Genomic DNA, 13,482 nt, shown 5'->3' with positions numbered 1-13,482 from the left:
CATTTCCGGGAAGAAGGATACCCAAGCACACTCTCTGAGAGTGAGTGGGACCCTTGAATACTTTGTATATGGCATGCTTTCTCCCCACAGCTGAACACAGGCATGCAGAATCATTGTATTTGCCCTTACTCCCACGAGTGTCCAGGCATATTTTCAGTCCATTTGGAACTCATATTTTATACAGATTATTCTTACACACTGGTTTTTCTCAAGTGTTTTTTAGGCCCAGTGAGAAGTACAGTACATGTTTTAAATGATAACATCAATCAGAGCAATGGTTTCTGTGTGTCTGTTTAGATAAGATGGCTCTAGTTTCACACTGAAGGTGCAGGTAATCAGATACAGCATTAATGCATCCCATCTTGAATGCTTGGTTGAGGCCCTTTAAAAAATTCAGGACTGTGGGTGACCAGTGTTTATGTCTTTCTCTGGGATTGTCTGTACTTGTGGTTAAAGGCAAGGGAAAAAGTAAGAAACAACTCATGCGCCTCGATAAAGCGTTTTTGAAGTAGCTCTCATTGTCCGTGGCATATTCTAATTGCCGGGCCAGAACTAACATTCTAATGATGATTTCAGTATGGCAAACAGCCTGTTGGACAGAGAAACATATCCAGTGGAGTCGGACCAGGGCCAGGGCAAGGTGAGGGGCATGTAAGGCACTCACCTTGGGTGTAAAATGTAAATAATAATAAAGGTCAGATCACTGTTAACTGATCTTCTCTTTCTGTCTCAGACTCAGCATGGCAAATGTTACTGGTCCTGACTTTATTTAAGATTTTTGTATTTTGTTCATCATGGATTTTTTTTAACCTTAATTTTGATTTTTGGAAAAATATGGGTCATCTGGATTACTGAGGTTTGGGGCACCTCTTCAAATTTTTCACCTGAGGCTAGTGCTTCACTCTTTACCCAAATCCTGGCCCTGAAGATGGACTTTATAAATGGATAACAAAGCAGCAAGGGGAGGAAAGTTACCAGTGTGTTGTCTTCCCTGGTGGCTCAGAGGGTAAAGCGGCTGCCTCCGATGTGGGAGACCAGGGTTCGATCCCTGGGTCGGGAAGATCCCCTGGAGAAGAAAATGGCAACCCACTCCAGTATTCTTGCCTGGAGAATCCCATGGACGGAGGAGCCTGGTAGGCTACAATCCACGGGGTCGCAAAGAGTCGGACATGACTGAGCGACTTCACTATCATTATACTTTATAGAAAAGTCATCCAAACCACACTCCTAAATGTGTGGTCTAGAGGGATCTAGGAAAATTACTGCAGCTTGTTTCCTAAAGATATTTAGTCCTGCTGTGAAATAAAGGACTAGACTAAGACTTGCCTGGGTTACAGAATGCCTGGGTTACAGAAAATGGTAGAAAGACATTAGAAGAGCAGCTAGTTAGACCAAGGGAGAGGAATAGTTATTCCCTAAGAGCTTAGACTAAAATTGCTCGTTCCTGTAGGCTTCCCAGGTGGCGCAGTAGTAAAGAATCCACCTGCCAGCACAGGAGACGCAAGTGAAGCTGGTTCTGTTCCAGGGTTTGGAAGACCCCCTGGATTAGGAAATGGCTACCCGCTCCAGTATTCTTGCCTGGAAAATTCCCTGATCAGAGGAGCCTGGCAGGCTACAGTCCACGGGGTCGCAGAAAATCGGGCAGCCGAGCACACACAGCAGAGCGGGCTCTCGCACTGAGCGTGCCGAAGCCACTGGTTACCTGATGTCAGGGGTCTGGGGAGGGGCGAGTCAGCAGGTTCTAGCCAGTACCTGGAAGATTAGAAAAAAGCTACGCTTTGGTAAACACTGCCGCAGAAATATCATAGTGCTCTTTACCTCAGCCAAATGGGAAGAATCTTATGAAGATTAGAGAGAGAGATATTGAGTGAAGGAAACCAGGGGGGAAAGAGCACACATGGTGTGTGAGTCCATTGCTGTAAAATTCTAGAAAATGGAGTGTAATCGATAGTGACAAAAAATCAGTCACTGGTTGCCTGGGAAAGAGGGTGGAGGGAAAAATGGATTACCAAGGGACAGACACTTTGAGGGTGACAGGAATGTTTATTTTCTTGATTGAGATGACAGAATCAGGAGTGTATACCTATGTCAAAATTAATCACATTGAGCACTTTAAGTATACAAAGCTTGTGTGTGCTAAGTCACTTCATTTGTGTCTGACTGTTTGTGACCCTATGGACTGTAGCCCACCAGGTTCCTCTGTCCATGGGATTCTCCAAGCAGGAATCCTGGAGTTGGTTGCCATTTCCTCCCGCAGGAGATCTTCCTGACCCAGGGATCAAACTCACATCTCTGGCAGCAAATGGGATCAAACTCACATCTCTGGCCACACTGGCAGGCAGATTATTTACCACGAGCACCACCTGGGAAGCCCCATCCAGAGTGTAGTGTATTTCAATTGTAGCTCAATAATTTTTTTTAGATAAAATATTTTTATGGGCAATCAAAGTAGTCTGTGGTATGTGAGGAAATTTTCATGGCTGACAATATATGTTTTCCTTATTTATAGAACTTAAACTTAGTTCTCATTGAAAATATAAATTATTTGTGTGAACTTTAGCAGGGGAAAATATAAGACCAGATCCTTAATAGCTGAATATAGGAAATGGGATAGTTCTGGCACCTCAAAGCTAATGTTGTCCCCAAACCAGGCTGGACCCCTTTTCCCAGAGATGGAACCGTCAGCTGTGTGGATGGTAAAATCCAACCAAGTGGCCTGTGTCTTTGACTTGGGTTCTGTAGCTTTTTTCTGAGAAGGTACATTTGTCCAGGTGCCCTGTAATAACTGTATACCACGTGCTCTGAACATTTTTCACTTCTCCATCAAAGAGTAACAGTTTTATCTATCATGGTCAGTTCTTTCTGGAACCAGAGACTGGTGTGAGGCCAAGAGAAAAAGGAGGGGGTATGGTCAGCTACACCCTCAGAACTCCCCCTTTTTGCCAGATCTGTGAATTTGTAAATTGGGGGGTGGGTGGGGGGAGGGTAATGCCTTTTCTGAATGAGTATTCTTAAACAGAGAATTGCATGTATTAACACTAATGTTTTTCCAACTATAGTTTGTTTCTCCTCTGGGTATCATTTCCAAGCTCTTTATAAGAATTATTTAAAAAAATAATTATATACTTATCTTTTTAATCCATTTACCCATAGAGGAGGGCATTAAGTAAAACAATTGAAGGTGGATTACTACTGCTTTGTGCTAATCCAAAACAGAAAAATCTATTAGACTAAATGAATACAAGTAATTAAACATTTTTAATGTAGTAGAAATTTATGGATTCTGTACTGAAGTACTCAAGCACAGGATTGCAGTGATGCCAAATCACCTGGCACACAGAAAATATGTCTGTGTCACCACTAACCTACTGCCCCCCACTGTCCTTCCTGCTCTGAGCTGGTACATATCTTGTATTGTAACCAGAAGACAAAATATCAGAAGAGCTGGGATTCCTGTGCCCAGCCTAGTACTGTCCCCAGCATGAAAATGTCCTTGGGAAACAGCGGTGCCAGATGAGATAGGAATGGGGCTTGACTGGTGACTGGGGTCACTTGTGTTCCAGGACCTGGAAGGATGCTGGCTGCTGCCCAAACACTGGGCACATGGCTGGGAAAAATGGTCCTTTGTGGTTGAGCCCAGGAAAACATTTGTGGACCCAAAGGATCCCACAGACATGAATAATGAGGCAGCTGAGATGGGTAAAGGGATAAGGAACATATGCGCTGTTCAATACATTAACGTCATGTGTTCTGCCTCTTTTTACCTTTTTTATGTTACTACTTAATAACTGCAAGCTTGACATGTTGGGTCAAATACAGCCGAGTGTGTTGCCTGCTCTTCATGGACAAAGAGAAAACAACAGTTTGTGATGTTTCTATACCGGAATCTTCTGATGAAAAAAATGTATTTCAGCCTGCACAGTTTTCCCACATAAAATAGGAGGTTAGAAGAAAGAGACTGCTGAGTAATTCTGCAGTATCTTCAGAGGATAATTCTATTACCATCTTTCAGCAATTCCATATCAATGAGCTGGCAAGCCAAAGGGAAAGATCTCTTGTTGAGAATGTCCTGCCATTCTTATTAACCGCAATATACAAGATATATATTTGGTGACTTTTGAAACTATAAACCATATTTGTCTGACAATAATTGGTACCTTATGGTTTACAAACCACTTTCACAGATATTTTTCTTGGTGAATCTTAACAGCAATCATTATCAGCAACTTTTAATATTGACCATTTATCAGATTTCTAAAATTATTCCACTACTTTGATCTTTCCCCAGAACAATTCTACCCCCAGTCTAGAAAATACAGTTAGAAGGATAAAGTACTGAATTACCAAAAAATAAAACAAATTAGAAAAAATCTCTTTTAAATTCATCGCCTTGGTTATCTTTCTATTTCAGTGCTTTTGGAGATTGGGGGAGTTGGTATGTTTTTTAAAAAACAAGATGGCCTGTGAAATGGAGGATGTTATCGTAACCCTTAATTCTGTGAAACTAACCCAGAATTAATCCTGAAAATAACTGGTCCATTTCTTTATATTTCCTTTTTGCTTCTGGATATAATTTTAATTCCTAGAAGAGATCATTAGTCCATTTTTATTTTGGCATTATGAAAGTATCCAATTAGGTGGGACAAGTAGATTTTTAAGATAAATTCAAATAATTTAAAAACATATATTTAGTGGATAAGCTCTGCTATAGACCAGAGATGATATACACGAGCATGTATGCTCAATCGTGTCTGACTGTTTGCGACCCTACACACTGTAGCCCACCAGATTCCTCTGTCCATGGGATTTTCCTGGCAAGAATACTTGAGTAGGATGTGATTTCCTCCTCCAGATTATAGAGTTATCTTTCAGCAATAATTGTCTGAAGAAATATAATAGTTCACATATCATTTTTTTATTAAAAGTTAAACATACCCCCTAACTGACTTTTCTTAGGCCTAAATTTCTTTTAGATTTTGAGTCTGCAGACACACTTGCATCTACATCCTTCAGAATCTACAAGGCTTTTTTACTTTATAAGCAGTCACTGAAGTCCTCTTTTGTTACAAACACTGTGTTGTGCACCATGAAAGAAACAAAACAGAATCCCTGAAGATGAAACTAAGAGCAGTGGGGAAAGCCAGCAGCATGAAGAGTTACAATACAGGGTTAAAATGCTGAACTAAAGATGTCAGTACCAGGAACAGGGAAGAAAGAATTGCTCAGAGAAAAAGTTCCAGCATCATTCTCAACTCCTTTTGCTCATGTCCCATACCTGCTCCATCAGCAGACCCCAGTGACTCTACCTTCCACATACTTAACTAACACAGCCACCTCTTACCACCTGTACTGCTCCCAGGACAAAGTCACCATCAGCTCTCTCTGGATGATTATTTTTTTAACTGTCCTCTCCTACTGTCTTATGCCTTCTGACAACCCACCCTTCACCACTATTTAGGAGGTATTACAGCAGTAGGGTGATCCTGTTAAAACATACTTTTTCTCATTCAGCTCAAAAACCCCTAATCATCTACCAGTTCACTCAGAGTAACAGCCAAACACCCCTGAGGCCCTCTGTATCTCAGACAGCATTGCCTCTCTGCTCAGCTCTTGCTGTTTTTCCTCCTCACCATCAGGGAAACACCACAGGAATGCTCCTGCCTCAGGACCTTTACCTTAGATGTTTCCTCTTCCACAGTGTTCTTCCCCCAAGATATCAACATGTCAGCTCCTTCACTTCCTTCAGGTCTTTACTGAGATGTCACCTTTTCAGGAAGGCCTCCATGGCCACCTCATTTCAACAGCAGCTTCTGCTTTCCAGTGTTTGTGTTCCCATCACCCTGCCCGCTTTCCTACATAGTACTGTCATCTAGCATACTCAATATTTTACCTACATTTCTTGCTTGTTGTCTCTGTTCTCTGGTAGAATATAAGCGTGATGCAGATAAGCATACTGAGGACAGTGATTTGTGTCTTTAACTAGTTGCTGTGTCCCCAGTGTCTGGAAGAGCACCCGCCACATAGTAGGATATCAGTTAATAAGTTAATATTTCTGGGAGAAATGATTGAATGATTGCTTATTAATACTGGACAAGTGACTTGGCAGGCCCTGTACCTTTATCATTTTACAGAGGCCTGGGGCGAGGCCTGGGTAAAAGTGGTGGGATGATCTTACTAGTTTACATAGTTTGGTTTCAGAAGAGTCAAGGAGTTTAATCACAGAGCCCTCCCATCTGGCAGTCTGGCTGACATGTCGGCGCTGTTATATGTGCAGCTAGCCTTGCTCTTAGGAGAAAACGTCAACCTTCACGAAGGAAGGCAACTCCTCAGTCATGCAGCTTCAGAGCAAGCCAGAGAGAAATGAGAATGAGGAGAAGTAGGCAGGGAATTTATTCCTACAATTGCATCTTCTCCTGTTAAGGAAGTTTTTCTGTGTCAGTGTTTCCTGCTTTCATTGACCAGGAGGTAAATGAGCTTGCTTACACTGTTTCTTTTAATCACTTACTTGTGCTTCACACTGTTTTATATGCATTCACCTTTTTCTGATCATTGTGTGAGGTGTAAGAATGCAGACGGTCTCTAACTTACAATGGTCTAACTTAGAGTTTTTCTGTTTTATGATGAAGTAATACACATTCAGTAGAAAACATACTTTGAATTCTGATCTTTTCCCCAGGTTGGCTATATCCAAGTACTAGCCCTGCTCCCAGTCAACCACACAGTCAACAGGGTAAACAACTGACACATTGACAACCATTCTGTACCCAGAGAAGCATTCTTCACATTCAGCACAGTATTCAGTATACAGTATTCGGCCTTTTTGTTCAATGGTGTTGCCCAGCTGTACACTAATGTAAGTGTTCTGAGCACATTTAGGGTAGGCTCAACTAAGCTATGATGTTTGGTAGGTTAGGTATATTAAATACATTTTTGATTTATGATATTTTCAATTTATGATGGATTTATCAGGACATAACCCCATCATAAGTCATAGAAGATTTGTACACTAAAGGAAGCATAGATTGAAAAATGGCATAGATTGAAAAATACCAACTTTAAAAAAATAGTTGGTTACATTGAATGATAACACAGCCTTTTATATGATCAGGTCATTGGCTTCTCTAATTTTTGCACTATGATGGCAGAACCAACCATTTTTAAGATTGGGTATTATCTATCTTAGGATTTGGTGGCATTGGTGGGATGTTGGTATGGCTTTCCTGCACTTAAGAGTGTGCATTGCTTTAGTCCCATTTTTGGAGGGTGGGGGAAGACTGATTTAAAATGTTGCTTCCTACTAAACATACAATTACGGGCTTGGGAGAAATAGTTACGCATGCTAATCACTCCCAAATCTGAATATATTTCAGGGTGTTTTCAGTTTTCCCCACATAACATCTGTACTTAAGAAGCCTCACTGCTATTGGTAAAGTATTGACTTGATTTCTCTGCTCACATCCAGGGCGCTGCATGTTACTGCCCTGCTCTTCCCAGACTCCCTGCCAGGCGCTCCCCTACAGGCCTCTCCATTTTCCATGAGTATGAGTTTACACAGCCATTCATCTCCAGGTGGTTATGTTCACCATCACTGACAACTCCCTCCACATCTCATACACACCGGGCTGCTCCCCTACTAAAACTTTCCAAAGCCACGTGTTACACATTCCTTTTTTCTGCCATGCTCCCAGCTGTTTTGTGATGTTTTGATCTGTCTGTTTGCACAGCGCTGTCAGACTATATGCATGAAAGGTGTATTGTTGACATTAATGGTTTTTAAAATGTTTCTGTAAAGAGCCTACCTTGGTTATTGGGGTGGGAGAAGGAGGTCAGGGACATTTACTTGAGTCTTTGCCAGAAGAAGACTGGTGTATGTTAACAAACAAACACATTGAAATGTGATCATGATCTCTACCAATGAAGGATATGGGAGTCTCTACTTAAAAAAGAAATAATAATAGGCAATAGTGACATAAAGATATGGAATCCTACCATAGAAAAAGTATAAAACTATATGTTAAGAAGGATATACTTCCAAGAAGATCCAGGTAAACAGAATTGTCAGCTTATTCTTGGTCACCAAGTGTAAGGGTCTCAGCAAGAGAAGAGACTGGGAAGAGGCCAGTTGGATGGGAGCCTGTGGATGTCCTGCTCACGGCTCTCTGGAGGACTGGATGGAATCTACTGTCCTCACATTGCCCATGCCAGCCTGGATAATTTAGCAATTTTTTTTTCACTTAAGCAGATAAGAAAACACAAGGCCCACAGTTCTTTAGCTGGACAGTGGTGGCAAAGCAGGTAGAACTAGAAAAGGGAAGACAAACTAAGAAGATAGAAAGTACTTTTGTGATAGTAGAGAACATGGACAATTCATTCCTAATAGAAAATATTTGATATTATTATCTCTCTCCTTTTTGACCACTTCTTCAAAGGATGAATTTCGTTTCTGTTTGCTTCCCTGATCTTTTCCCACCAAGTTTGCTATGTTTGAATCTAGATGATAAAGACTGGCCATGAGAATGGGTGGCATTTGGTGTTTAAAGTCCAGCTTGAAAGAGAAAAAAATATGTATATACACACACACATACATTATTACCCTAAAAGGGAAATCCACCTTATATTTAATAGCAATCTATTTTTTAAAGACTTCATGTAAAAAATTTCACTCTGTGCCCATAGCAATATACAGTAAAGAATATAATAATATAGTGCATTTTTTTAAAGTCTGTCTTGGGCCAAGATATGTGGGTAAATTGTATTTTTTTTCTTTAATCCTCCAACAAAGATTGGCCCCAACTTTGCATCCATTCCTTATGTTATCCAAATATCTTTGCCAATCTTTTGCATGCTATCTTTGGCCAGTGTTCTCCTTGAAAGATAGCAAAAAAAAATAATGTCTTTTATTTGTTTATTATTACTTACTCTTATAGAAGAAGAACTGCTACAATTGACAGCTTTATCAGCTCAAGCATTTGGGGGATGACTGGGTCTCTCTCTGGTCTCCTCCCTACCTCCCACAGCTCCATTAAACTGGAGATCTGCAATTGTTTCAACACATACTGATGAATTTACTTCGAATTGTTTCACAGGCATTATTTGATGTGTCAGTACCCTAGTGAAATTTTTGTACTGATGTATTCCCCTTAGAAACAATAAATCACAGTTTTCTCAAAATAAATAAATAAATAAATAAACATTCATAGGCAAGCAACCAAGACCATACACTTAGATCCTGTGTAATCTTGACTTTCTTTAAAAGAATAAAACCACTTAGCTCAGTCAAAAAAAAAAAAAAATCCAAACCTCTTCCTACTCTTCTCAGTATTCAAGTTCTGGAGCTTGAGTTTTGTCTCCTATGTTCTTTTGCCTCAGCATTCTCGAATTCTTATACTTTCTACTCCAAATAGCTATAAGACTCCATTTAAATCCTATCAGATTCTTTTTACAGCTGAAACAGGAACCCTGAGGTCATTTCTAGGCCAACTCTGCTGCCTAATATGTGTGAATGTCCTCATCACACCTCCCTCTCCCAATTATTTTTTTAAATTCAACTCAGTTATTTTAAACACAACTCTTCAAAGTTAAAAAAATGTAACAGAGCCATGGAAGCAGAAATGCTAGAGCTTGCCTTTTTCTTTTTATCTCTCACAGGAACGGCATTTTTAAACACAAACTCATGTCAGACATTGAACAGTCTCTCCCCAGGAATGAATGTTTTGATTAAAAGTTATTTACTATCTGAAGCTCCTTGGAATTCTGCCTAAAGCTGGAGATATTCTTAGCTGCAGGTTTTGTGCCTTCATCTAGATAGGAAAATGGCTCAAAATCTAGAGGGAATAAATGGCATTCTCAAAATAGTTACTTGGTTGTATAGGTGTTTATATCATAGAGGACACAGATATGTTGAAATTTAGGAATTAGAAAAGAATGCTGGGGGAGGAGGAATGTGTCAGTGCAGCATCTTTCTGCAGCCCTGTCCCTACATCCATTGATCCTCAGGCTTTTGCTTAAAATCAGTTTTAGGACACTGCATTTATACAGCAGGACTTAACACAAAGATTCTGTATAATCTGTATGGCATGTTTCTTAACTTCAATTGGTATTTAAATCAAGAAGGGTTAAAGACATTTAAGCAGGTTGGTAGATCAAATATGATTTAATTTTTTATCTGCTTCCAATGTAAAATCATGGGGACAGATTCTCATAGCATCTAAATGTTCATTTAAAAATTTTTTTTAGAAAAAGGATAACTTCATTTCAAGGATGCAAATAGAATTTTGACTCAATAAGTTATTTTCGCTTCAAAGGTAGTGTTGCTTTCAGTACAACCTCTTCTCTTTAACCATCATCCTTTTGAAGCAAAATGTTTACAGAGCATTGAATTATTTTTCCAGCTTTCCAACAGCATTTCATGCACTGAGATATTGATGTGACATAGTTAGAAATTGGGCCCTCCGGACCTGTATTGTGCAATGGCATTGTGCTGTTATCATCGGGAGATTCCATTTTTTCCAACCCCCAGGGTCCTGTCTGTACTTGTTTACAGGTCATCTGGATAGCAACTAGTATATGTTCAATGGCAGGAGTGTTAGCACGGTAACCTTGGCAACCGAGCTAGCTCTGATTTCAAAACCTCACATGCTGTATCATAAAATTAGATAACAGAATTGACATTTTGCTACATGTCTGTCATATAAATTAAGCTCTGAGAATGATTCCCTTTATAGCAGTGTGCCTTAATATGGAAATAGAAGGTACGAATTAGAACAATTTTATTACATGTATATATATACTATTCCACATTTATGTGCTGGATATAGTTCTTCAATTCTTTCTGTATGATTTTGAACCTCAGATATTGCCATATTACTCTCACTGTGCTGGAATTCTTGGCGGCTTCATTTTATGATTGGGATGAAGTTTATAGCAGAGCTGTATCAGATATCCTATAGAAATAGTATTATGAATAATAGAAGACTCTGCTCCTAAAAAAATGTAAAATTCAAAGCGTTCTTGACTTTACTGGATACTGTTATTTATGCTGATTAGAAGTAAGACTGTGCACAGAATATTCTACTAACTAAATCAGAATCCCAAAGACAAGACATGCTTCCCTTTCGTTTATATAGTTATGCATATTTTTACACACATTATATTTTCCAGTGCCCAGGAATCTTTGATAAGCTCTTTATTTCAAGGACATTTTAAACATGCAGATTAATACACTCATCTGCTTTGAGTCCTAGGTCCTCCTTTATAATTTGTAAATATTTTAATGTCAGGATTTTTCTATTGGTTGTGGTCTGGTGCAGTTTTTCTTGGATATAAATTTAAAGACTCAACTTGTGAATTACATTTAATGTAAGCACCCTGCAGTTTGCTGCATTGCAAATGATTATTTTTAGAAATTTTATGGTTGCCTGGATATATTTGTTTGTCTTCATTGATATGTAGGGAGAAAAGCTCATTAATGATTTAAAAAGAAGGTGTTTTGATTCATCAACTTCATTCTTCTCATTACATAAATAATAAAGGCAATAAATTAACATCTAATAAAATTATGTTTATTTCTGACTATAACTGCAAAACAGTCTTGAATCCTTGGGTATAACTTTTTCTGTTCTTTATATTTTTCTGCCTCCATGTTTTCAATGTCATCATTCTGCATATTTTAACCTAGAAAGATGGTTTATAATTCTTATTAAAGATCCCTTCTAGCAGTTATCTATCAAACACCATAATTGAACAACTGTTTTGTAAAACAGTTCTTTGGCTTCTAGAATGGTAAGTCATTATATAAAACATGGAAGATTCTTATTTCACAACTGACTACAAAACAATTTTCCTTTTTCCATATACCTGTTATGTGTCATATATAACATTTGATAAATCTGCTTCCAACATTTTCTCATCTTATTAGCCATCCAGCTAACTCTGGCTAGTTTTTCATTAAATACTACCTTCTTACCTTATACCTGGCAAAAAGTGGAAATTCCTGCAAAAACAGGACTTTTTCTTTTCAGAAACAGATTAAGTGGTTGTGCTGTCTACATTTGTGCTTAAGGGTGAAGAAGGGCAGAAATCCTTCTGTGTATTTGCCGACCCTGTACAGCAAATACCTGTTACATTTTCTGTATTGTTTAAACTGTTCGCTTTATCTCATTGAGTCATCATCACCTTTCTGTTTACACTGGTAAATGGTAGTTTTTATTATTTTCTTTTATCTTGAAACTATTTCTTGTGATGAACAGAAATAGTTCAGCATGTGGTGGTTCCAGGACTGAGTCCAGTTTGGGTAACCATCTATCCTGTGAAATAACTTCATCCAGAACTTTCCAATGCCTAGGCCTCCTGTAGTGCAACATGGACATGAACTCAGGCTGTGTGGGGGCTGGAATGTGGGGGCTTAATGGGCTGTTTGCATGACTCCAAGATATATTTTAATATCTGGTCTTTTTTTTTTTTTAATTGTGAAATGATATGGCATTTGATGGATGGGGAAGGGGAGGAATCCTAATGATCCAAGAGAAAATAAAAGTGAAAAAGCAATACAGCTTCTTTTGTGATTTCCTTGTAGGTCCGATGTTGTGGTCCTCTGTTTTTCGATCGCTAATCCCAATTCCCTAAATCATGTGAAAACCATGTGGTATCAAGAAATCAAGCACTTTTGCCCTCGCACACCTGTTGTTCTAGTTGGCTGCCAGCTAGATCTCCGCTATGCTGATCTTGAAGCTGTTAATAGAGCCAGACGCCCTTTAGCAAGGTAAGCCGAGGGACTCAGTGTGCCAGTTAAATTAAAATTTAGAGGTAGCAGATGTCTTTGGAGCCTTGGGTTCTGTTCTGCAGTGGCTCTGAGATCCCATCAATCAGTCTGAATGCTTTAAGTTAGCTTGTTAATCGTGAGGACGGGATGTGTCCTGACCCCTCTCATGTTCACCATTACCTCTTCTGTAAAAAAGTTTACTTATTTTTTTAATTGTTGGAAAATTGCTTTACAGTTTTGTGTTGGTTTCTGCCATACAACGATGCAAATGAATCATGTGTGTGTGTGTGTGTGTGTGTGTGTGTGTGTGTATTCCGTCCCTCCTGACCCTCCCTCCCCTTCCCACATCCCATCGCTCTAGGTCATCACAGAGTGCCAGGCTGCACTCCCTGTGTTATTTAGCAACCTCCCATTATCTATCTGTCTTACACATGGTAGTGTATATGTGTTAATGCTACTTTCTCAATTCATCCCGCCTTCACCTTCTCCCACTATGTCCAAAAGTCTGTTCTCTGCTAGGTTCATCAGTACTATATATGTATGCATTAATATACAATACTTGTTTTTCTCTTTCTGACTTATTTCACTCTGTATAAGAGGCTCTAGGGTTATCTACCTCACTACAACTGACTCAGATATGTTCCTTTTTATGGCTAAGTAATATTCCATTGTATAAATATACCACAACTTCTTTATCCATTCATGTGGAGATAGACATCAAG

General features: G+C 39.2%; 1 protein-coding gene across 7 annotated transcripts in view; it reads left to right on the top strand.

The window, feature by feature from the left end:
* The window catches only part of RHOBTB1 (Rho related BTB domain containing 1), a 136,519-nt gene that overhangs the window by 101,935 nt on the left and 21,102 nt on the right, over positions 1-13,482 (top strand). For 6 of the 7 annotated variants that reach the window (XM_061161594.1, XM_061161595.1, XM_061161597.1 and 3 more), the window contains one exon: positions 12,575-12,760. The exons of the other annotated variant lie outside the window; for it this stretch is intronic. In XM_061161594.1, coding sequence (XP_061017577.1) covers positions 12,575-12,760 — 186 coding nt within the window. The remainder of the gene's footprint in view (positions 1-12,574; positions 12,761-13,482) is intronic. 7 annotated transcript variants of the gene reach the window in all.

Source organism: Dama dama, chromosome 15, assembly GCF_033118175.1.
Source record: "Dama dama isolate Ldn47 chromosome 15, ASM3311817v1, whole genome shotgun sequence".
NCBI lineage: Eukaryota > Metazoa > Chordata > Mammalia > Artiodactyla > Cervidae > Dama > Dama dama.
Note: the sequence above shows the minus strand (reverse complement) of the source record. Positions and strands in the feature narration are given on the sequence as shown.